Genomic DNA, 25,597 nt, shown 5'->3' with positions numbered 1-25,597 from the left:
GATAGCCATTCATTGCCTGCCTCTATGTCTATGCTCACATCCTTGTGACTAACAGGTGACATCTTTTGGAACGTTCTAACAGATCACAAGCTTCCAACAACCCAAGAGCTAAGAATGTCATCACATAGCATCTGCAGCCCGGAACAGTGATTTTTTTTTTTCTCCCTTTTTGCTCTAAACTGCCTACCTGATGTTCTCCCCCATTGCATTTGAAAAATGTCTTGATTTATAACTTTCTTCTGTTACTATCTGTGGTGGTTTGATTCAGGTGTCGCCCATAAACTTATTATGCATTCTGAACGCTGGTGGCAATTTGGGAATTGAAGCCTCCCAGAGGCAGTGTGTTGTTGGGGGTGGGCTGATGGGTGTTATAGCCAGCTTCCCCTTGCCAGTGTTTGGTACAGTCTCCTGCTGCTGTTGTCCTCCTAATGCTGTCCAGGAAGTGATATCTACCTTCTGCTCAGGCCATCGTTTCCCCTGCCCTCATGGAGTTTTCCCTTGAGTCTGTAAGTCAAAGTAAACCTTTTCCTCTCACAAGCTGCTCTTGGTCGGGTGCTTTCTACTGGCAACGTGAAGCTGACTACAATACTGACAAACTTCCTAAAGCTATTGTCATGTTGGGACTTTGAATTTGGGATAACTTGAATCTGTGTTCCTGGGCCACAGTCACTCATAGATGGCTCTGTAATAAACTCGTATTCCCTCTGAGCTGAGAGCTGTGTTTTCTGTTAACATCGTGTACCCCAGTGGTTGGCCCTGGCCTCTCTCAGTCCTCCAGTCCTCCTGACTTGGTTCCCAAGTGCTGGAATTACAGGTGTGTGCTATCACAGCAAACTTTTTGTTGTTGTTTTTGTTTTGTTTTGATGATGCTGAGATCAACCCAGGCCTTACACATGCTAGGTTAGTGCTTGCCATCCCCAACCTGGTTGTTACTTTAAAAAAAAAAAATCATTTATTTATTTGAGAGGAGAGAGAGGGAGAGAACGGGTGCATCAGGGCCTCCAGCCACAGCAAACTCCAGCTGCATGCGCCACCTTGTACATCTGGCTAACGTGGGTCCTGGGGAACTGCACCGGGGTCCTTTGGTTTCGCAGCAAGTCATCGCTCCAGCCCTGGTTGTTACTTTTAAATGTGAAACTCCCATATGCACTCCTGAGCTCCGAGCCAGCCAGGGGAAGGCACAGCAAGGCGCTGCCCTCCCTGAAAGGCACAGAGAGCGCTGTGGCTGCTGCCAGCAATCTGACTTGGGTCGTCCTACTGAGTAACACTCCTTACTGTGAAAGTGATTTTCGGGGGGTGCTGTGCTGTATTTATGGAGCTCACGAGGAAAGGGGGGAGGAGGTGGAGGGGGCGGATGAGCGGTGGTTCACAGGTATCTGAGGCTGCTTGAGGTAGATGGTGGGGAGGCCTGGCAGGTTGTCCAGCCGGCTCTGTGTAAGAAGTACGGCCCGGCTGGCAGGGCCCTGCTCAGCTGTGGCTGCTGCAAGCAGCTCCTGGGCCGCCTTCCGGCTCACTTTCTGCCCTTCCTCCCTTTTCATTGTGCCACTGGGCCTTTTAAAAGATCCCGATTGCCGTGCCAGATACCCAGTTGCAAACTAGGGTGATCTGCATGCAGGAGGAGAGCTCACGGTGTTGAAATGTGTCTAAGGCTTATGTTTTTAGCGTGTGTCTGTGTGTGTGCGTGTGGGTTTTGTCTTTCCTGTATTTAATCTACAATGTTAATTCTTGTTCCAGACTTTTAGCATTCCGGGGTTCCACTTCTCTTCCCTTGCAGTGAACGCCCTCTTTCTGTTCTTGCCATCGTAATCATGAAGAACTTGACAGTGGAGAAGGAGATTGTATGTAGTGTTACAGATTAATGTTTTTTATTTATTTATTTATTTATTTTTTACTTTATCGTCGGAGTTGGTATGTCATTAGGAAAAAAAACCTATAACAAAAGCGACTGTGGGCCACGTAATTGCAGAGGTATTAGGTTAATATATAATGCATAAGTCTGTGTAATGGATACTTTCTATTCATCATAAAATTCTCAAATGGCTCACAGATGTGTGGCCCTTGCAGCTGTTCCCGCCGGCTAACGGCGGCGCTGGCTGACTCAAAGGAGTTTTGTACCAAAGTATTCTGGCAGCCGCCGCAGAGCTGGTGATACTGTGGCCGAGGCCGTGGTGCCTTGTCAGCAGGGTGATGACGACAAACTAATAAAGGCTGGAGGGGGGAGGGGAGGGATGGAAGCTAGGAGGAAGGGAGCCTGGGTCCTGCTCAGGAAGTCAGAAAGGTTGCTGCCAAGTTGCTTTGGAAAGCCGAATTCCTACCCCGGACTCCCTGTTAGACCGTCTCTAATAACCGTGTCTCCTCCTCCTCCTCCTCCTCCTCCGCTCCGCCAGCACCTCCCCCGGCTCACTGACTGGGTGACTAGGTGGCCAGTGAGTCCCAGGGATTCTGTGGCTCAGCCTCCCCAACACTGGGATTACAGGCATGCGCTCCTGGGCTGAGCTTTGATGTGGGATCTGGACGGGGGTCCTCATGTATGTGCAACAAGCACTTTGCTCACTGAGCCGTCTCCCCAGCCCACACTCGTCGTTTGTTTTTATTTTTGTTTTCTGGTTTGTTTGGGTTTTTTTGTTTTTTTTATTTATCTATTTTTTTATTAACATTTTCCATGATTATAAAATATATTCCATGGTAATTCCCTCCCTCCCACTGTTTTTGTTTTTTTTGGAGGTAGGGTCTCACTCTAGCCCAGACTGACCTGGAATTCACTATATAGTCTCAGGGTGGCCTCGAACTCATGGCGATCCTCCTACCTCTGCCTCCCGAGTGGTGGGATTAAAGGCGTGTGCCACCACACCCAGCTTGAAATGGGTTTTTATAGTGCGCTGCAGTGATAATCACTGTTAGCTGTTCTGAGCTTTTTACATCAGTGTCTGGTCCCTTTGGAATAAAGGTGAGAGGAGTCCAGGGACTTAAAGCACCTGCCTACTGCAAGCCCATCTCCGGGTAGCTCTTCCCCTAAAGTAGCCATGGCGACCCTATGATGACTGAGGCCTTGCTTATCTCTATGAGCCAAGGGTCATCTCTCTACCACTCCACCCCCCCCCCTTTTGTGCATGTGGTGTTTGTGCATGGGTATGTATTCATGTGGTGGGAAGGACACATGTGTGCCCAGGTGGAAATCAGAGGTTGACATTGAGTGACCTCTTCAATTGCTCTCCACCTCATTAAAAAAAATGTAATTAGTAGCAAGCAGAGAGAGACAGAAAGATACAAGAGAGAGACAGACAGAATGGGCATGCCAGGGCCTCCAGCAACTGCAAACGAACTCCAGGTACATATGCCACCTTGTGTATCTGGTTTATGTGGGTCCCAAGGAATCAAACCTGGGTCCTTTGGCTTTGCAGGCAAACACCTTAATTGCTAAGCCATCTCTCCAGACTTTTTTTCCTTTATTGGTTTTTCGAGGTAGGGTCTTGCTATAGTCCAGGCTGACCTGGAATTCACTTTGTAGTCTCAGGGTGGCTTTGAACTCATGGTGATCCTCCTACCTCAGTCTCCTAAGTGCTGGGATTAAAGGCATGTGCCACCAAGCTCAGCCCTCTACCTCATTTTTTCTAATATTTAATTTTTATTTATTTGAGAGAAAGAGGCAAACAGAAAAAGAATGGGCATGCCAGGACCTCCAGCCACTACAAACGAACTCCAGATGCATGTGCCATCTTGTGCATCTGGCTTATGTGGGTCCTTTGTCTTTGCCTTGTAAGTAGTTTGACCACTAAGCAATCTCCTGGTCCATAAAATCATTTTTTTGGCGAGGGGGGAGTAGGGTTTCACTCTAGCCCACACTGACCTGGAATTCACTATGCAGTCTCAGGCTGGCCTTGAACTCATGGTGATTTCCTGCCTCTGCCTCCCAAGTACTGGACACCTCATGAGGCCTAGAGCTCACCGATTCAGCTAGATGAGCTAGCTAGCAAGTCCCAGGGACGTAGCTTCCTGTCTGTCTCCCCAGCCCTGGGATGAGAGGTGCATGCTGCCAGGCCTGGCTTTTACGTAGGTGCTGAGGATCTGAACACAGGTCCTCATCTTTGTGCAACAAGTACGTTACTAGGCCATTTCCCCACCCCATCACTGCCTCCTTTCCATAAGCTAAGCAGGGGGTCTTTTACTTCTAGTGCAGAGAAAACATTTCCATCAGGCCCTCTACAGGACGCCTGTGGCCTCCCTACCCCTTAACAGAACCAACTGTGTATCCGGCGTCTTTGTGGGGTGATAAGCTGTGGAGTGTTGAGCTGACATTATAAAACAGCCACAATTGTTTCAGAGGTTACAACCATTGATATTGGGCCAGCCATTCTGAATTGAGATAGTAGAAAGAATGCTCTTTTGAAAGTAGGGGGTCTGAATGCTGAAGGAGCATCCTGCTCTTCAAAGTTGCCACTACTCCCCTCCCCCAATGCCAGATTAACAAGTTAGTAGCCCACCTCGTATTATGGAGTATAACAAATGCGGGGAAGAAAGGGTCATTGGATTTGCAAGTTTGTTTTTTTGGAAATGGTCACTGGGAAATATGAGGTAGGGCTGTTGGGAGTTCCTGTGTGGAGACCCAATGGAGCTAAGACGATGAAATATGGGTTGCGGGAGGGAATTACCATGGGATATATTTTATAATCATGAAAAATGTTAATAAAAATTTAAAAAAAAAAAAAAAAGAAATATGGGTTGCAGTGGGGAACTCAGCAGGTCTATGGGACGGCTGCCAAGGAAAGCTGCCTGCCAGTTTAGGATGCAATTTTCCCAGCTGCGGGGGTGGAACTGGAACCCAAGACTTTGTCACAGGTTACAAATGTCAGCCTTGGAGTTACAAAATTTATGTTCGCCCTGATAGATATTGTGTTAATTCAATCTTCCCTTGCTGTGCTCAATGCCATCTTTTTCAGTATAGATGTTTACTCTGTGCTATTACTTTGGTTTTTACAGGCTAACAGTTAAAAGACCTTGTACTATGGGGATGTTTGAACAGTGTTAGGATTGATATAAACTATGGAGACATTTAAAGTTGGACTGAATAAATGCACTGCATTTTAAAAAGTACAATTGTTTTTGAAAATATATTTTATTTATTTGATAGAAAGAGGCAGACAGAGAGATGATGGGTGCACCAGGGCCTCCAGCCACCGCAAACCAACTCCAGATGCATACAACCCCTTGTGCATCTGGCTTATGTGGGTACTGGGGAATCAAACTGAAGTCCTTTGGCTTTGCAGACAAACGCCTTAACCGCTAAGCCATCTCTCCAGCCCCTGCGCTGCATTAATTTTTTTTAACTTATTTGAGAGAGTGAAAGAGGCAGACTGAGAGAGAAAGGAAGAGAATGGATGCGCCAGGGCCTCCGGCCACTGCAAACAAACTCCAGATGTATGTGCCACTTTGAACATCTGGCTTATATGGGTCCTGGGGAATGGGGCCAAGGTCCTTTGGCTCTGCAGGCAAATGCCTTAACCACTAAGCCATCTCTCCAGCCCCTGCACTGCATTTTATATCATGGCTAGTCATTAGTTTAAGGGGGCCAGGGGCAGAATGTGGCAGTTTGAATTAGGTATCCTCTGTAAACTCACGTTTTGAATGCTTGGTTCCCAGCCGACGACAGTTTGGGAGGTGAAGCCTTGCTGAAAGTGTGTTGTTGGGGGCAGGCTCGAGTGTTATAGCCAGGCCCCCCTTGCTAGAATACAGCTCACTCTCCTGCTGCAGTTTGCCACCTGTTGTGGCAAGGAAGTGATGCCCAACCTCTTCTCTACTATCTTTGCTGTATCGTCACAGAACTTCCCCTCCAAGACTGGTAGCCAAAATAAGCAATGTTCTCCCCTGAGCTGCTTTTGGTTGGGCGTTTTGTACCAGCCACAAGAAGGTAAGTCCAACACTATTGAAACGAAGAGGGTGCTTGGGACCCTCGGTTTCAGGACCCAGCAGGGCAAGACCCCCTTGTCCTGCAAGGGCAGTGATGCTCCTGCACACAACCCACTCCCTAGAGGCACCTGCACCAGGTGTGAGACAGCAACATCTAGAGAGGCCAGGGCCACCGTAATTATATATTAAACTGGTTTTTTAAAAAAATCTATTCAGGGCTGGGGAGATGGTTCAGTGGTTAGAGGCACTTGTTTACAAAGCCTGCTGTACTGGGTTTAATTCCCAAGGAGCCACGTAAAGCCAGGTGCACAAAGTGGCTCACACATCTGGAAGTTGTTCACAGTGGCAAGAGGCCCTGGCACACCCATATGCTCAAATACACAGCCTCTCTCAAATAAATGAATTCTATCTAAATTAAAGCAATACCCAAATTCCTATTATATGACTGGCTCACTGGGTCAGTTTCTGGGAATTCATCCTAAGAATTCAAAACACCAGATGAGGGCTGGAGAGATGGCTTAGCGGTTAAGCGCTTGCCTGTGAAGCCTAAGGACCCCGGTTCGAGGCTCGGTTCCCCAGGTCCCACGTTAGCCAGATGCACAAGGGGGCGCACGCGTCTGGAGTTCGTTTGCAGAGGCTGGAAGCCCTGGCGCGCCCATTCTCTCCCTCTCCCTCTATCTGTCTTTCTCTCTGTGTCTGTCACTCTCAAATAAATAAATAAATAATTAAAAATATATATATATTAAAAAAAAAACACCAGATGAGTTCTATGCACACAGATGTTTCTGGTAGCAATCTCTGAGAACATGTGAAAACACAGATCCCAAAACTGAGGGTGACCACTCCATGGCCACCAGATGGTGTTCCTGGCTATCACTGCCCCTGGCTGGTTGTTGCTCTTCAGTGAGGAAGAGTCAGACACCCAAGGAGATGGAGACTAGGCCAGAGGGACCAGCTCAAGGGAAAAATGGTTCAAGCCTGATGGTTCCTCTTCAGAATGTGCACAGATTAAAACAGACTCTTTCCCATCAGGTCGCTTTGCACCCCCAACACACAGCCATTGCTGGGGATTCTGTTGGCCTAGGTGTGAAGTTGTTAATGCAAAAATCCAAGCAGGGGCTGGACAGATGGCTGAGGGGTTAAGGCCTTTGCCTGCAAAGCCAAAGGATCCCGGTTCGATTCTCCAGGATCCACATAAGCCAGATGCTCAAGGGGGCACATGCATCTGGAGCGCATTTGCAGTGGCTGGAGGACCTGTCACACCCATTCTTTCTCTCTCTGCCTCTTTCTCTCAAATAAATAAATAAAAAAAAAATTTTTTTTTTTTAAAAGGTATGCCCTGTGACACCTGGGGGAAAAAAAATCCAAGCAGGATAGAAATGGTCTAAAAATTAAATGGTTTCCCCTACTTCACACGCCTACCACCAAGGGAAACGCAAAAAATGTTAATGGTGGGGCTAATATGATGGGCCTTGGATAATCTTAGTATTTTCCATTTTATTTCCTTTTGATGGTATGCTTTTTAAAATTAGTTTTATAATAAATGTTATTAGAAGAAACCTGCTGAGTTGCTAAGCCTTGTGGCAGTCACGTGAAGCTGATGATCTCACCACCAGTGTTCAGTGTGATTTTTCCCTGTGATTTATTATTTTTACTTTTTAGAATTAAAATCTTAGTGAAATTTGTGTTAACTGTGTACAACTGTGGTTGACAGGATACATCATTATGCTTCTCACATCAGATGATTATAGATGAGATTAGCTAGAATAGAGTGCAACACAGCTTTGTCCCACTCATCTGTGAAAAACTGGGAAGTCTCCTTGGAGCTTATACAGATGACCTTTACTTGTTATTTTACAGTGTGAATTTGTAGGGGAAAAAATAATACACCAACCCTTGGGTCCCATACAGGCAAATTAAGATTGTGTTCTTCAGGCTGTTTCAAAAGCACTGGATTTGGCCATTCCCATTTAGAAAATACCAAGAAAAATTTATGTACAAGAGTTGATGCTATTGCATTTGGATAAAGCTGGCAAGTTCTTGCTACTAGCATTGCCCAGGAAAACACCACTGAGGAAATCTAATATATTGGAATAGATGTTGTGCCGTTTGGCCCACAGTTTTGACAGCTCTCAGAGTTAACCTGAAGTTGTCAATGTTTGGTACTAGGTGTAAGATTTCATCAGTTACCCTGCAACCATTAAGACTTCTTATGCATTAAAAATCTAAATTTTTAATGAGACTGTTATCTCGCAGGTCCAAATCTTCTGGAATAGTCTGCAGTGCTAATCTTGCAAACAAAATATCAATCTCTATCCTATCAAAACAGTTTGATAACTGGCACAAATGCCTCTTCAACAGCTCTTAAGTCTTTTATTTCTTCCTGTGATTTCAACTTATAGTAGAAATATGTGAAAAGGTCTCTTCGATCAACATGTCTTGGTGCAACACACAACGCATCTGTATCAGCACCTTTTGTATGTACTCCTAATCTGTGAGATCCAAATGTAAAAATTTTTCCTCCAACATTTTCAATTAGAGATTGTGGAAGATTCTTGCTTTCACTGATTTCCCGAATCCACTCTTTCACCAGGTTATTTAATTTTCCCAAAATTAAAATCCTGCACTGCAATTCCTCTTTCTCTTCGAATACCCCATAGGGCTTTAGAGTCTCAATGAGTTTCTGTGTCAGCAGGCAGCAAGCCTCCTTGGGGGCTGCTAAGCTGATAGGAGATGTGATGCCATAGTGCTTCTGTGGTGGCTGGGTTTGTTGTGATCCCTGTGTTGTAACTGGAAACGCTGGCACCGCCCAGCCGCTTCCCCCCTGCAACCACTACCGCTGCCCAGGGCAGGATCCACTGAGGCCGGAGGGAGGGAGGGGGGCGGCCTGCCTCAGCCCTGAGTCCAGCCCCAGTCCCACACCTGCTCCCGCTGCTTTAAGCGCTTCTCCTCCTTCCCCTTCGTCCTAACATCTATTTTTACTTATTTGTTTATTTTTGGTTTTTCAAGTCAGCACCTCACTCTAGTTCAGGCTGAGCTGGAATTCACTATATAGTCTCAGGGTGGCCTTGAACTCAGTGATCCTCCTACCTCTGCCTCCCGAGTGCTGGGATTAAAGGTGTGCACCACCATAACCAGCTTTTTTTTTTTTTAATGAGAGAGAATTGGCATACCAGGGCCTCTAGCCACTGAAACGGAACTCCAGACACGCGCACCACCTTGTGCACATGTACCACCTTGTGCGCTTGCGTCACTTCGTGCATGTGGCTTACATGGGGCCTGGAAGAGTTGAGCATAGGTCCTTAGGCTTTGTAGGCAAGCTCCTTAACTGCCAAGCCATCTCAGCATTTTATTTTATTTTATTTATTTATTTTTTTTTTTTTTGAGGTAGGTTCTCACTCTAGCCCAGGCTGACCTGGAATTTACTGTATAGTCTCAGGGTGGCCTCAAACTCAAAGCAGTCCTCATACCTCTGCCTCCCAAATGCTGGGATTAAAGGCATGCGCCACCACAGGCTCACCGAAGGTTCCAGGCCACCCTGAGACTAATTCCAGGTCAGCCTGAGCTACAGTGAGACCCTACCCAGAAAAACAAAACAATAAATAAAAATTGTGAAAAACCCTAGATTTTTTTTTTTTTTGTTTTGTTTTGTTTTTTCGAGGTACGTTCTCACTCTGGTCCAGGCTGACCTGGAATTAACTCTGTAGTCTCAGGGTGGCCTTGAACTCACAGCGATCCTCCTACCTCTGCCTCCCTAGTGCTGTGATTAAAGGCGTGCACCACCACACCCAGCTAGATCTCGAGTTTTAGAAGTAACTATTATATTTATCAATAACCTGCTGAATGGGCTTAATAAGAACTTAGCATTCTCCGGCTTTCTGTATTTGTCTAGTTGGCCACAGACTTGCTAAGCAGACACTCCTAAGTATATTCTAAGGTAGCTATTTCTAAGGCCTTGTTAGTACCCATGGGTAGTCTACATACCTGGAGCTCAGATCCCACAGCTGAAAACTTGTCAGTGTTCCTGGGACTCACCTGGAGGATGCTGCACACACGAACAGTAGCAGAGCGGTGCTAACTCTACATTCTGTGGAAGGTGTAAGAGGGAAACCAATGACACGCTGGGATTTGTGACTTGAGTGATTTTATTTTCACAAGTGAGAATGCAGGAAGTCAACGTAAGGTTAACCTGAGCCAAGCTCTCAGTGCCGAGGGGACTCTCGTCCGGAAGAGGGCTGTGGCATCCTGAACTTGGAGAGGTCCAGGTTCAGGTCCAGAAAGGTGTATGTGGTGTAGTCATGGTGCTGGAGGTTCTTGTAGGAAGTATTGTCAAACGGCTCAGCAGGCCCTGGGGCCTGAGTGGTCACTGCACAGGAAAGGGACATGAGAATTGTGTCAGATATCTATCTATTCACCAGGTGTTCAACATGGATTGTCAGACTAGAAAAGCAAAACCTGAAAAAGCCATACCATTAGAAAGCAAAGTATAGGCATTAACTGAAAATGTATGCTAAAATGTACAACCTTCACAGTGAATAAGTAATTATGAAAGCATGGAGGGCAATGCTGTCACTGTGTCCTATACAAATTCACCTCTCAACACGAAAAATCTCCCCACGTTTACACCAGGTGCCTACCAGAGCTAACAAAATGATTCTGCTCCTTTCTAGTCATGAAATGGTAACGTGCTAACATCTGTATACTTCTAAGCACAGACTTGTCATGAGGGTGGAAAGGCATGAGCCATCATGGATGGACTTTCACCATGTAAAAATGAACAATGGGAAAAAAGCCATCTCAGCAATCTGCCTATAATAGAAACGCTATGCACAGTTGAAAACTTTCTAAAGCTGAAATTAAGTGAATTTCCTAAGCTTTCAAATACAAGGAAAAAAAATTTCTTTTTGAGGTAGAGTCTCACTCTAGTCCAGGCTGATCTGGAATTCACTATGTAGTCCCTCCCTCCTGAGTGCTGGGATTAAAAGCATGCACCACCACACCCTGCTACAAGGCAATACATTTTGACTGTTACAGTAACAACAAAAACAAAACAGGGCTGGAAAGATGGCTTAACGATTAAGGCACTTGCCTGCAAAGCCAAAGGACCCATTTGATTCTCAAGGACCCACGTAAGGCAGATGCACAAGGTGGCACATGCATCTGGAGTTCGTTTGGAGTGGCTGGAGGCCCTGGTATACCCATTCTCTCTATATATGCCTCTTTCCTCAAATAAATAAAAATTTGAAACAGCAACACAGTATTGGGGAACTAGAGGTGAGATGTGTGACTTTGCTGTTTTAACTTTTTAGGGAAAAAATGTTGGCATGCTTAGAATCAAACAAAAAACTTAAATCTTTAAGCTAGAAGTGTGGAAACAATGTGGAAGGAACACTGCTTAATCTGCAACATGAAACAGTGGCAAGATGCAAAAAACAAAGCAGGGGCAGCAAGCCAAGGGGTTAGGAGGATCCACAGCAAATTTCTAGAAATCAGTCATTAGGGCTATCTCAATTTCTGCTCACACTATACACACACACACACATGAAAAAATAAACACACTTTTACCAGTCCAGCACCAAAATCTGATTCTCATTATTTAAACTACAGTCAACAAAAAAGGTGTCTTCGAGAACATGCTGAGGGTCTTCAGCATGGTGAAGGCACAGGTACGATCAAAGCAGGATGGGTTACGACAGGTGGAACTGAAGAAGCCAGGGTTATCAAAAGAAGGCCAGGGCTGGAGAGATGGCTTAGTGGTTAAGGCACTTGCCTGAGAAGTCTAAACACCCAGGTTTGATTACCCAGTACCTACATATGCCAGACACGCAAGGAGGCGCATGTCTGGAGTTTGTTTGCACTGGCTAGAAGCCCTGGCATGCCCCATTCTCTCTCTCTCAAATACTGTGTACACACACACACACACACACACACACACACACACACACACAAACGCACATTTTCTCCCCCCCCCCCATCTGGAAGGCAAGAAGCCTGGGGTAGGGACCACTTTGTGAGACATGGCCACCCTACACAGCTAGCCCTACAAAGATGGATGCACTTCTGGGGTCTTTCATAGCCCTTTGGGGCAAAAAGAATATTTGGAGAAAAAAAAAAGACAATTTTTTTCCTTTTTCCTCCCCACTCCCAGTGGTGGAAATTGAACCCAAGGCCTTGTTCATACTAGGCAAAATTCTTGCCACTAAGTGTATCACCAGCCCTGGAAGTTTCTTTACTGAAAAAGATCAGTAAACTGGAAATCCCACAGCCTGTACTTTCATCCTGAGGCTCTGGCACGCCCCTCCAGTTGAGAGCAGGGCTGGAAACAGCAGCAGCATCAGAGAGGCAGGTCCTGGGGTCTAGAGAGGTCTGGCATGTTAATGGAGAGACAGCAAGTGGAAAAGAAGAAAACACAAATCCTGCCCACATCCTGCCGCTGGAACAGTACCACACCAGGTGATGCAAACTAGGCGAGGAGGGCTCTACGAATGGAACACAGACGCGAGGAGGAGCCTTGTTAGTAGGAGCTGACTGCTGTCTCGAGGAGCTGCAGAATCTAAAAACCAAAGAACGGTATGTTTCACAAGGAGCCACCTAAAGGACGTCACCCTGCAAAGCCTAATGCTGAAGAGCATGTGGCAGGATAGGAAGTTCCCCTTGAAAAACTCTCACTGAACTCATGTAAAATAAAGCACCCACCGTGTAGTGCTGTCTAACGAAAAGACCAGAGACAGGAAGTCCACGGCTGCCCTTGTGTGACCTGCTTCAATCCCTTAACTGTGACTTTTTCCTTGGGCATAAGGAGGCTGGAAGCACTCCACTAGTTTAATTACCCACTGCTCCTGGCCTGTGTAAGCTACACAGGAGACTCCCTTTTCAGTCAGTAAGATGCTTGGCAAGTTCATGGAACAACCATTTGGACACTCTCCAAGACTAAGAATGGTGACGTTAAACTGTCAGTTTCCAAAAATTATACTGGCTGAGAATTAGTTAAGAGTGGCCACAGCTGGGTATGGCGACACATGCTTTTAATCCCAGCATGCGGGAGGCTGAGGTAGGAGGATTGCTGTGGTTTGAGGCCAGCCTGAGACTACAAAATGAATTCCAGGTCATCCTGGGCTAGAGTGAGAACATACTTCAAAAACCCCCCTCTCCAAAAAATAAATAAATAAACAAACAGTGGCCAAATGGGGCTCAGCAATTAAAGTGCTTGCTTGCAAAGCCTGATGGCCTGGGTTCAATTCCCCTGTACTCATGTAAAGCCAGATGCAAAAAGTGGCACATGTGTCTGGAGTTTATCTGCAGTGCCAGGAGGCCCTGTAGAGCTCATACCTTCTCTCTCTTCTTGCAATTAAAAAAAAAAAAAAAAAAGGTGCACCTGTAATACAACATTTGGAAAGTGGAGGAAGGAGGATCAGAAGTTCAAGGCAGCCTCCACAAGTTCCAAGTCAGCCTGAGCTGCTCTAAAACAAAACAAAACAAAACAAAACAAAACAGCACAGTGAAGAGTGCCAGGGCATGCTCTTTCATGTAAAACGAACGTAGACTAGTTAAGGACTTTGTCCCTGGGTACTTAAGACATCCTTTTCTTTAGCCAAGGCCGTGTTACAGGCCACGTTTCTATTACAGAATCTGAACCGCAATGCTTCCTTTGAAACACAAAGGAATTCAAAGTGATTCTTTAGAGTCCAGCCACACCTAAGAGACAAAGAGTCTAAAGCAAGGTGTACCCGGTGCGCTGTCTTGGGCTGGTGCGCTGTCTTGGGCGTCCCCGTGTGGGGCTGCGTCGACTGTCGCCTCACACCTCCCCTCCAGCTTCGGTCCTGCTGTCTTCTCCTCAAAGGTGTCTTTCTTCTCAGCAGGCTCTGCCTTCAAGTTTCTCACTGGTCCTTGGCCCTCCACCATCTCCTCCTTGGTCTTCAAGTGTCCTTCCGGCACCCGCTTCCCTGAAATCTCTTCTCTGATCAGAGGAGATGTCTTCCACTCAGGCTCTGGCACCTTTGGTTCCAGATGTCTGTCTCGGCCAGGGGCGGAGGCTGGCAGCTGCCCCTCAGCTCTGGCCTCTTCTAGCGGCTGCATGGGCACTGCGCTGCCCCTGAGCCCTGCAGACAAGCCGGCTGGTGTGTGGTCAGGGGCAATGTCCCTAACTTCACGTGGCTTCTGGCTTTCTGGCCCTCCCTCAGCTGACCTACGCTTTCCTTGCAGAGGCTGCGGCTGCACACGGGGCTCTGGCGCCTCCTCGCTGGACTGGGACCTGGGCAGTGCTGGTCTGGCCTGGGCCTCCTTTCTGCCCTCTGAAGGCTCAGTGAAGGTCCCTTTCCTGAGCTGCGGGGGCTTCTCTGGGTGGGTGACATCTGTGGGTGGCTTTGGCACCCTGGTCTTCTCCTTTGAGGACACTGTGATTTGGGGGGCTGTATTCTTAAACGGGTGGGTGGCCGTTGCTCTGGGCACTCCTCCCTTGCCTTTGCTCACAACTCGGGAACCAACCTTTGAGCTGTGGCCCTCCTCATCAGACTCTGAATCAGATGAGCTGGACGAGGACGAAGATGAGGATGAGGATGAGGATGAGTCATCGCTCTCCTTCTGTCTGGGTCGAGCCTCTGCCCGAGAACCCTGTTCTTTGAATGATAATGGAGCTTTCTGAGGAAACTCTACCAAAGTCTTTCTTGACAAAGGTTTTGGATCCGCTTCATCTGTGGGCGGCACACTCCCACCAGCGTGGGGGCCAGCTACAGCCCCACCCGCTCTCCCTGCTGTTGGGTAAGAACAGGGTGGAGAAGAACTTTTGGGCAGTGCAGCGGTGGGGTAGGTGGCTAGGAGCTTGCCCCTCTCCTTTGGATCCACTACATCTAGGAAATGGCATAAAGAGGAATATTAATATTTAATAAACAACCCAAAGCCATTGACATTACACTGCGTATCAGCATGTTACTTATAATGTCCTCACGGTAACAGACCTAAGACAGGTTCCTCCAAGCCGCTCACCAGGAAGCACCATATGGAGCTCGAGACAGCAGCAAGGAGCGGAGAGAAACTTCGAGATGTGAAATTCACACAATGGGAGTCACACATTTCCTCCATTTCTCACACTGATGGCTTCCCGGATGAGATTATTTTTATAGATTTCACCCAAGTTTGGGGCAGCCACGCCACAGTACAGATGTGTTCAGATGACCAATCTCCAGAAATCCTAACATCATCCAAGTATCAAAAAGTTCAGTTCTTGAACTTTCTGAGCAGCAGCAGCAGATGAAAGCCTAGTGGAAGTCTGAAGCAGGGCAGTAAGGGTACAAGGGGGTGTGGGGGAAGGGAGGCAGAAGTTCAAGTAAAGATGCCCTACAAAGGAAGAAAGTCCTTCAAATCACATGGGGCATGTGGGAATTTCTTCAGCCAAGAACACAAAAGTTTTACAATACCAAAAAGATCTAAAATAATATATCATATGCACTGCTAGAACTAGATTTTTTTTGGTCTGAGGTAGGGTCTCAGCTCAGGCTGACCTAGAATTCACTCTGTAGTCTCAGGGTGGCCTTGAACTCATGGCGATCCTCCTACCTCTGCCTCCCAGGTGCGCCACCACGTCTGACTAGAAATAGATTTTAAACTATAGAAAAAGAAACATGAATTCTCCTATAAACTCTTATATTTCATAGTCATTTAAGAAAAAAAATGAAATCAAATAATACATTCAGTAAAGTTAATTGTATTCAATCTTTTCTGGTAGGAATTAATCTTTTTTTAACAATACACATCAGAAGAAAAACATAAACACCTTTTTATATGTTAAATTGCCTTCAAACCTATAGCAAAATGCAAACTACCCCAGATGAGCAGATGACTATATTCAGAATTCTTGAGACGGTTCTGTATGATAAGCAGCTCCCTCTTACTCTCTAACCCTCCCACTTATCCCATCTTAGCAGCATCCATACAGGGCGTCGGTGTTTCCCGGCTCAGGGGATACTAACTGATTAACAGTGATCAAAGAAAATCAAGAAACTGTAAGCCAGAGATGGACGCTGTGAAAAAGAAGTGACTGGAGAGTCACAGCAGTAGATGACAGCTGAAAACTATCCATGGTCCTAGCACCATCACCATGCTTTGAGTCTTGACTCTGGTCACCAGGAATCTGCACATGGGCCACTCAGAAGAGGCCCTGACAGGGTACAGCCCCAGGTCTTGGTGCACAGTAAACAGGGTAAAGCGGCAGTCCACTCGTGAGCTCTGAACACAGCCACACGTGTGCTATTCCCAAGAAACACATGAGAAAGCAGCTAGCCCATTCACCTAAGGCACTGACACAGTTTGTTCTGAGCATGAATTTCACAGGTATGGAAAATTACTTCAAAAGGCTCAGTTGAGCTGGGCATGGTGGTGCATGCCTTTAATCCCAGCACTTGGGAAGCAGAGGTAGGAGGATCGCCGTGAGTTTGAGGCTACCCTGAGACTCCATAGTGAATTCCAGGTCAGCCTGGGCCAGAGTGAGTGCCTACCTTGGAAAAAAAAAAGGCTCAGTCGACAGAATGCTTGTCTACCATGCCCATAGTCCTGGGTGGTGGTCCACACCTGTAATCCCAGCACTTGCAAAGGACAGGTAGGAGGATCAGAAGTGCAGGGCATCCTTGGCTACATACTGAGTGTAAAAGGCCAGTCTGGGCTACATAAAACCCTATCTATAAACAAACAATAAATAAGTGGCACTCTCTTAGACAACTGCTCTGAACAGAAAAATACTAAGGGCTAAAAGGCTAAAAATTCCTTTCTTTCTTTCTTTTTTTTTTGGATGCTGGAGTTGAACCCAGGGTCTCATGCATGCTAGGTGAGCTCTACCACTAAGCTATGCTCTCAGCCCCTAAGATTTAAAGCCCTGGGTTCAATATCTAGCACCACCCCACCCCACCCACCCTCAAAACAGAAATATAAAAGCCTTACATTATAGATTCGTTATCTACAAAAATAGAGCATTTCAGATGGACTTAGTGATGTAATTAGATATTTAAGTTGAAAAGGAGACTTTATCCCATAAAATGAGAAAGCTTTAAAGTTTCTTTTACTACAGTAAGAACCCCAACCCCAGGAAAGGCCAACAGATGTGGAAATGGTTGTTTTTTGTTTTTTGTTTTTTCCGAGGTAGGGTTTTACTCTAGCTCAGGCTGACCTGGAATTCACTATGTAGTCTCAGGGTGGCCTCAAACTCACAGTGATCCTCCTACCTCGGCCTCCCGAGTGCTAGGATTAAAGGCGTGCGCCACCACACCCAGCTCTGGGTTTTGTTTTTGATGAAGAACTAGTTTGTAGCTTGCCCAGAAACAGGCTGGTCTCTTCCTATGGTCTCAGAAGGAAGTGGACCATGCTGATCCATAGCTGTCACCTCTACCTAGCAGCTGTACCAAGCCTGCATTCAGCAGCGCAGGAATGACGTCCCCTGCGGGAGAACAGATTACAGAGGAGGAAAATGTCTGGCCTCTGAGTAAAGTAAGTGCCTAAGTGCCGCTTTTCCCTCGGCGCCTGGACACAGTGTAGGAAACCAGACGTCGGGCAGCAGCACGGCTGCTCCCCGGCAGACGACGCGACAGAACCTCCACTGCCTCCGTCAGCCGGGCTCTGCAAGCCTGCCTCAGAGCACAGGAGGGACGCTCAGGGGCTTCTAGTCCCTCCGGCCACCGTAGCCAACGCATCACAAAGGTCTGCAAACACCAGCGAACAGCATGCACAGTTCTCCCACTGCTTCCCGCCTCCTCTCAAACAGAACTGGAATTTCCTGAATCTCTTTTCTGCTTGGTTCAGGAATGAGCCCATGGCCTTCAAGTTTCCAGGCAAAGCAACAATAATTTTGAGGTTCGAAATGGATTATTAACCCCGTAACAGGGAAATTGGGGTTCTGGGGTGCTTCCTGCAACCCCAAGCCCTGAGCTAGTGTCTGAAAACTAACCAAAGAAATTGGCAATTCCAGATTCAAGAGCATGGCTTTTAAAATACCACATTTCATTCAGATTCTACAAAGGAGTGTGGAAAGCGGAAGGCTGGAGGTAAGAGGAGATAAAGTAGAGAGAAGTACATCAGGTATACCCCAAAAACCCACGTGGGTGGGCCATGTGTAGCTCAGGAGCCCAAATGACCAGATATGAATCTGGGAAAAAAGCATGGAAAGAAACATAAATAACCCATACAGACAGTAAGGGCTAGGGGGCTCTAAGGCTGGCACGGGCCAAGCCAGGCCTGGCCCGGCCTAGGGAAAAACATACCCACAGCTGGAAGTTCCCAAGTGATCAGAGCGCCTGCCCTGCCCTTGCAAAGGTATTTCTTCTAACCTTAGGGTGGTGGGCTGTCTTCTGGCCCAGGTGAACCAGAGGTCCGGCAGTTGGTTAGCACTAGGGGCCTCTGGAGCCTGAGTTCAGGGGGCTGAACTTGACCAACCACAATGTTTAAATCCTGAGAAAGATTTCCCTCCCGGGAGGGGTCCTGACTATTTGTGGAAAAACAGTTATTTGGAACTAGGCAAGGGATAAGAAAACCTTTCCTGCCCTTTTTACCTTCAGGGGTCTAGTACCCTAACTGATACCCTTCCCTCAACCCCTAAAACTCTTCCACATTGTATCAATCGATACAAAACTAACTTAGGATACAAAGTATACTTACAAAGGCAGCATAAAGTGACACAAAAGAGGAAAGTTACTCAGATTTCTTAGGCTCAGAATCATGTATGGTGAATATATAAAAATAACGCCCCTCCCAAGGTCTCAGTCTAGTCCAGGCTGATCTGGAATTCACTATGTAGCCTCAGGGTGGCCTTAAACTCACAGTGGTCCTTCTTCTGCCTCCTGAGTGTCAGGATTAAAGGCATGTGCCACCACGCCCATCTAACATGTCCTTTGTAAAGTGAATGCACGAGAACTGAGATTCCCCACGACCCCCCTCCAGCAAGACAGTACAAAGACTGAATGCCAGGGCCCAAACACAGACTCCCCAGGTTCCTGTGACACCCTCACCTACAAGGTGGGAATCAGGTAAGACAAGTGAGGTACTAGAACAGCACTTGCTTTTACTATGGCTTCTGAACAGTGGACGCACCAAACCTCTCTTCCCAGAAACGCCTCCCTTTGAAATCTGTAAGGGGGCCTGAAGCAGAGAATTATTTTAAGTTTTATTTTATTTTATTTTTATTTATTTATCTGAGTGAGAGAGAGAGAGAGAATGGGCGCGCCAGGACTTCCGGCCACTGCAAACGAACTCTAGATGCATGCACCCCCTTGTGCCTCTGGCTTACATGGGTACTGCGGAATTGAACTGACGTCCTTTGGCTTTGTAGGCAAAAAGCACCTTAACCGCTAAGCCATCTCTCCAGCCCCAAAGAATTATTTTTGACTTCTTAACATACTCTCTAAAAGCTACAGAAAAAGCCAGGTATGGTGGTGCACATCTGCACTCTCAGTACTTAGGAGGCAAAGGCAGGAGGACCAGAGTTTGAGAGCCACATGCATTTACTACACAGCAAGACCCTGCCTGAAAACAAAGCAAACAGTACAAGAAAATTACTCAGCAACTTGCTGCTGGCTTACACAATTCAACCTGGTGACCAAATTCAACAAACTACAAAGAAAAGCCAGGCAGTACTCCAAGAGGGGGTCCCTGGGAGAGCAACCCAGTGCTCAGGCATGCCAACAGCTTTCCCTAGAAGGAAACGTGAGCTAGAAGCCTCCAGAATGGAGGAGAGAATGCTGTCCTCCCTGAGAGATGAAGCTTGGGCTGGAAACCCTGGTGCCTAACATGTGTACTGGGAGTGCCCATTAGCGCTCCAAAGCCATTTCTGGTTGAGAAACGTTGCTGAAAAGCACTTTGAACCTTATGCTTTCTCTTTTATTTTCGAGGTAGGGTCTCACTCTAGCTCATGCTGACCTGGAATTTACTATGTAGTCTCAGGCTGGCCTCAAACTCACAGTGATCCTCCTACCTCAGCCTTCAATGTGCTAGGATTAAAGGTGTGCATCACCACCCCCTGCATGTGCCTCTTCTGAAGCATCATTTCCTGTCATTGTAGAGACTGCTTCATATTACATTGCAAATATAATGTACACTTGGAGACCATTCACTTTCCTTTTAAGAATTCTTTTTTTTTTTTTTTGGTTTTTTGAGGTACAGTCTCACTCTAGCCCAGGCTGACCTGGAATTCACTATGGAGTCTCAGGGTGGCCTCGAACTCACAGCAATCCTCTACCTCTGCCTCCCGGGTATTGGGATTAAAGGCATGCGCCTTTATTTACTTGAGAGAGAGAGGGAGGGAGGGGGAGGGAGAAAGAGAATGGGCACACCAGGGCCTCCAGCCACTGCAAACGATCTCCAGATGCATGTGTCACCTTGTACATCTGGCTTATATGGGTATCGGAGAATTGAACCAGGGTTTTTAGGCTTCATAGGCAAATGCCTTAGCCACTAAGCCACCTCTCCAGTCCCGAGACCATTCACTTTCTGCCACTCACAAATTCCCTGCCGCCTACATACAGCTCCCGTAGAGGCAGCTCCAGGCCTGGCTGCTCATGGGGTGGTGCGGGTGGGAGTGGAGAGGCCGGACTCAGGGCTGCAGGATCACCTCAGCTGGAGGCTGGAGCTCCAGGAGAGTCCAAGGATAAAGCACTATTTCCACTCACACAGATGTGTGCTCTCAAAAGAGGGCGCTTAGGATCTGCTCTGATGTTCTAAAACCCATTTAGTCCAAGTTCACAAATCTAAGAGACAGGACCACAGACTTAACTCTAAAAGCCACCAAAGAATACCTTTAGTAATGCAATTCAACAATTATTCACCAGTTACCACTTAAAGAATGTAAAACACACACAAAGTTGTGCAAGGCCCTGGGATTAGTCACTAGCATGCAAAAAACAAACAAACAAAAAAACCATGCCATGTACCCTATAGAGTATAACTGACATTCTTTTTTTTTAAGATAGGATCTCATGTAGCCCAGGCTAGCCTCAAGCTCACTATGTCTGGAAGGAGCATTGGAGTGGCACATACTTTTTAAGTGTTGGTTTAATGTTTAAAAAACAAAATATCTTTGTGCTTAAGATATATTTTTTAAACGTACTCATTCAAAGGGGAAAAAAAGCCACCACATTTAAAACAAAGCAGGTAGGGCTGGAGATATATAGCTCAGTGGTAAAAACTAGGTAGGCAAACCAGGTATGGTGGTGCACGCCTTTAATCTCAGCACTTAGGAAGGCAGAGATAGGAGCCTTCCTATCCTTCACAGCCATCCTGAGTTTGCATAGTGATTTCCAGGTCAGCCTGGGCTACCTTGAAAAACCAAGAGGGAAGGGAAAAAAAAAAAGCTTGGTAAGTACAGGACAGAATTGAATCTTTCTCCTCTGGAATACAGGCCTCAAGGGGACAGGGCTCAGACACCATCACAATGTTGAACTCTACGCCCCAGGCGGGGTGCGAAAGGCTATGGGCAGGGCACTTTCTCAACGCAGAAGTCACACCTGCAGATCCCAGTTCTTGGACCAAGGACAAAACAAAATAATCTAAGTCTTTTCAAATATTCAAAGCAAGGAAATGCTCCTTTAATGAAGCTACAACCAAACTCCATGAGGATCCAGTATATGTGAAGATGCCGGGAGTTCTGCGTCATCTTTCAAGAGTAAAGCAGGGTTTCACCAATTCAAAGACTAAATTCAACAGGCCTGGTTCATAATCCACTGCCAACAACAAGCAAGGAGCAGAGCGCCAAAGGATTCCCAGGGGAAGAGCAGTTAATCGTTCCTTTCTGCTTCCTGTTTGTGAAGAAACACTATACTAGCATTCCGAGGGGGGGGAACAAAGTTAAAAACTAGTGATAAAAGTCAAAATGATTGTGTAAAGAGCTGGAAACACAACAGCACCGCTCATGTGCCGAGCGAGGGCCACACAGCGGGGAGAAAACTGCCGGCTCCCTCCCCGGGGCCTGGAACAAAGCCTCCTGGGTCGAGATCAGGTGAACAGGAGCAGCCACAACCGTTTTGAAGAGAGCCAAGAAAGTAAGAGCCAGGAGAAGGAAAGGAAGGAGGGTCTCACTATCTCACACTAGTTGAGAGTGCGATCCCCTAGAGGACCATGGAAAAGCCATGGAGCCCTTAGGCTCTGCGTTGCTGTCTCCGTGGTGGAGTTCGGCATTTACAGGTAGAGAACCAGCCTGCAGTTGTCATGGAGTCAAAGGAGTTGACATCTCTGATGATGAGTCAGCTCTAACATCTGTCACTCATCTCGGTGTAGCTCAGGCTGACCTGGAATTCACTATGTCGTCTCAGGGTGGCCTTGAACTCACAGCGATCCTCCTACCTCGGCCTCCCAAGTGCTGGGATTAAAGGCGTGCACCACCACGCCCGGCTATCACCTTATATCAAATGATAATCTATAATCAGGACACTTTGAAGATTAAGAACTGTATGTTATGACATTAGTAAAACTCATTTCATGCTAGTTATTTTGCCTTCTCTGTCTCTTTCAATTACCACTAAAATCTTACTTTTTGGTACACTTTGCTTCTTGGGCTTTGGTGGCAGTCCCTTTTCATCCTTCCCCGACTCTGCAGAGAGAGGCAACGTAGAGGCAAGTCCTCGAAGCGCCTGGGCTTCCAAGAGCACAGTCTGTCAAGAGTCAGGAAACAAGGGCATTCAGAACAAGACCCTGGACATATTACTAATATGAATACTATGTATTACTACTACATGTGGATGCTAACATGAATACTACTATTACCACTATATGGATATTCATGTCACAGTTTTGGTAGTTATTACAATTTTTCATATGCGTATTTACAAGAATTCTGAAAAATACAAAATATCTGCAGGAAAACACCCAAGTACCAGTACAACCACCATTATCATTTGGGTAAATGAAAAACACCATTCTACTGTTTCTTAGCCTACACCATTCTGTCATCCTACAAAATACTGATTCTGGCTAAGCAGTAAAAAGTGCTTGCTTCCAAAGCCTGCAGCCCAGGGTTCAATTCTCCCACCACTTATGTAAAGCCTGACAGGTATTCATATGCAGCTGCAAGAGACCTTGGTGTGCCCATAGAGACACATATACGCAAATATTTCCAGCAAAATCTTCCTAGACGTAGTGCTGTAGCAGAAATTCGATCTCCCATTAAAGTGATCCAGAAGATTGCTTTACAAGAATTTGCAACCTGCGTGAAAACACCTTACTGTAACTCACTCAGCAAACAATCATTTCTATGTTCTAGGTAGTAGATGCTTAGATACTGGACACCAAAACTGAGTGTGAAAACGTTTATGATATGTACATTTATACGTACTCATAAAAGCTGAAAAACTCATTGGGAACGAGATCCCTGAAGGAGTGATGACTATCGGCCAACAGGCTCCTCTCGTCTATAAGTTATTTTGCAGGACTTACTGCTGCTTTTGCAGCGAGAGCCACGTTTAACTTTTTATTTTTTGGTTTTTCGAGGTAGGGTCTCACTCTTCTAGCTCGGGCTGACCTGGAATTCACTATGTAGTCTCAGGGTGGCCTCGAATTCTCGGCGACGCTCCTACCTCTGCCTCCCGAGTGCTGGGATTAAAAGCATGCGCCACCACGCCCAGCTTCATACAGTGTCTTTTATGCTGAGATTAAGGATGCGCACCACCACCCCGCGGCTTGCCATGTTTTAAGTTTTTTTAAACAGCCAAGACACCTTAGCTTTCTGCATGTTGAAAGCCTTCTGCCCCCGGTCAGGTGACATAGCTGGCTTCTCATAGGCTTCCAGAGTCAGAAAGTTCCCGCACGTCATTTAACCTACGAGTGCCAGTGACAACTAGGCCGGGAGGTCTGGAGGTCGGGGCTGGCTCGCGAGCAGAAAGGACAAGGTCCTTAAAGGGGACACGCGCAGGGCACCGCGGCTCAGGGCGCGCTCCCGGCCCGGACGCGGCGGCGGGCACGCGCTCCAGGACGCCGGCCTGGCCTCGGCCCCGCCGCCCCGCGCTGCGTCCCGGCATTCCCCCTCAGCCCCACCGGCACGATGCCCTCAGTGCCCTGCGCGGGCTCCGGGGCCACCTCGTCCTTTTACCTTCAGCACCCTGGCTTGTCCTCGCCGCAGCAAGAGCGAGACGGCCATGGTGCACACGCCGTGCGCCCGGCCCGCACGCAGGGACGGGGAGGCTGCGCGCGCACTCCCGGCAGCCCGCGCGCTCCCCGGCGGCGCCCAGGCCACGCCCCCCGGCGGAGCCCACCAATCCCGGGCAGGAGCGCGAAGGAACCCGCCCCAGGGCCGCGGCGGACTAGGGCAGGGCAGGATGCGAACGCTTCTCTTCTCGGTGCCCAGCGGCGATCTGGCTGGCCTCTGTCTGCAGGACTGACCCCTCTCTCTCTTTCATTCTTTTAATATATATTTCATTTATTTGGGAGGGAATGGGCGTGCCAGGGCCTTCAGCCACTGCAAACGATCTCCAGATTCATGCATGCTCCCCCTTGTGCATCTGGCTAACGTGGGTACTGAGACCCTTAGGGCTCGCAGGCAAACGCCTTAACTGCTAAGCCATCACTCCAGCCCCATCGCTCCCCACCCCCCTCTTTTCTTTGTCCCTGTCCTGTCAGTCATAAATCTGAAACTGTCCCAAGGAGCACATCCCAGAAAGCACTGCCCTTAGCAGTCAGTCATCTCTGGTCTGGCTTGACAGTCTTCTGTGCTTTGTAGAATTCTTTTGTGGTGGTGTTTATGGTTGTTTGCTTGTTTTGTTGTTTGCGGCAGGGTCTCGGTGTATAGTGCAGGTTGGCTTTGAACTCAGAGATCCTCCTGCTGGTCCCATAGGCATGCACCACTGGGCCTGCTTGTAACTGATTGATGGAAGCCAGTGTTATATTTCAGAGTTCGCAATGAAACACAAAGACAGCTTCTTGGATCTAAGAATTTCTTTTTTAAAAAATTATTTATATGAGAGAGAGTTAGAGAGGGGGGAGGGAGACAGAGAGAGTGGCTGCATCAGGGCCTCCAGCCACTGCAAATGAACTCCAGACGCATGGCTAATGTGGGTCCTGGGGAATTGAACCGGGGTCCTTTGGCTTTGCAAGCAAGCAACTTAACTGCTAAGCCATCTCTACAGCCCGAATCTGAGACTCTTTATTGCACCGAATACAGGGAGAAGAAAAGAGTAGGATGCTCACACCTGATAAATAGGAGAATCAGAAAGAGATGGTCAGTGGGCCAGGGAGTTGGTCTTATGAGGAGAGGAAACTGCTCTATGAGAGAAGGGCCCTAGGTGGTGTGTAAAGGTATAGATTGGGGGAAGGTGGCCTTCCTGCCCCTTAGCCCAGAGATATACTCAATCACTATACCAGTGGGTAGTCCCAGGGTTAACATAAGAAGCGTTGGGCAGAGAGCTCTGCCACCCTTTAACACACAGGGTATGGTGCATACTAGACAAGTACTGTACCACTGAGGGATCCTCAGCCTTCCTTTTACTTTTTATTTTGATACAAGGTCTCAGTTGTCCACACTGGCCTTGAACTCATTCTGTTCACCAGACAGGACTTGAACTTTTTGTTTGTTTGTTTGTTTTTAAATTTTCTTTCTTTCTTTATTAACAACTTCCATGACTATAAAAATATCCAATGGTAGTTCCCTCCCTTGCCCTGCCACTTTCCCCTTTGAAATTCCATTCTCCATCATATCCTCTCCCCCTCTCAATCAGTCTCTCTTTTATTTTGATGT

At 47.2% G+C, this 25,597-nt stretch overlaps 1 protein-coding gene and 1 pseudogene across 2 annotated transcripts; both read right to left on the bottom strand.

Moving 5' to 3' along the window:
- Positions 1-7,950: 7,950 nt before the first annotated feature.
- LOC101616396 lies at positions 7,951-9,200 on the bottom strand (annotated as a pseudogene).
- An 831-nt stretch (positions 9,201-10,031) lies between these two features.
- Ndufv3 (NADH:ubiquinone oxidoreductase subunit V3) lies at positions 10,032-24,061 on the bottom strand. Of its 2 annotated transcripts, none has more exons than XM_045151184.1 (4): positions 23,957-24,061; positions 22,403-22,523; positions 13,632-14,750; positions 10,032-10,270 (listed from the first exon to the last, which is right to left on the bottom strand). In XM_045151184.1, the coding sequence occupies exons 1-4, from the start codon at positions 24,002-24,004 to the stop codon at positions 10,107-10,109; spliced, it is 1,452 nt and encodes a 483-aa protein (XP_045007119.1). In that variant the 5' UTR covers positions 24,005-24,061; the 3' UTR covers positions 10,032-10,106. The 2 variants fall into 2 exon arrangements, with proteins under 2 accessions (XP_045007119.1, XP_045007118.1); XM_045151183.1 differs by lacking the exon at positions 23,957-24,061 and adding an exon at positions 23,585-23,730.
- Between the last annotated feature and the right edge of the window lie 1,536 nt (positions 24,062-25,597).

Source organism: Jaculus jaculus, chromosome 5 (genome assembly GCF_020740685.1).
Source record: "Jaculus jaculus isolate mJacJac1 chromosome 5, mJacJac1.mat.Y.cur, whole genome shotgun sequence".
Classification (NCBI taxonomy): Eukaryota; Metazoa; Chordata; class Mammalia; order Rodentia; family Dipodidae; genus Jaculus; species Jaculus jaculus.
The sequence above is the reverse complement of the archived record's forward strand: the minus strand, read 5'-3'. Positions and strand labels throughout refer to the sequence as shown.

Bases quoted from the DNA above. Each gene is read 5' to 3' on its own strand.
- Ndufv3 (XM_045151183.1), bottom strand. From the start codon at position 23,680: ATGACGTGCGGGAACTTTCTGACTCTGGAAGCCTATGAGAAGCCAGCT. The intron at 22,524-23,584 runs GTGTCTTGGCTG...GACTCTTGACAG, and splicing joins TCAACATGCAGAAAGCTAAG to ACTGTGCTCTTGGAAGCCCA. The intron at 14,751-22,402 runs GTAAGATTTTAG...GCCATTTCCTAG, and splicing joins GAAGCAAAGTGTACCAAAAA to ATGTAGTGGATCCAAAGGAG.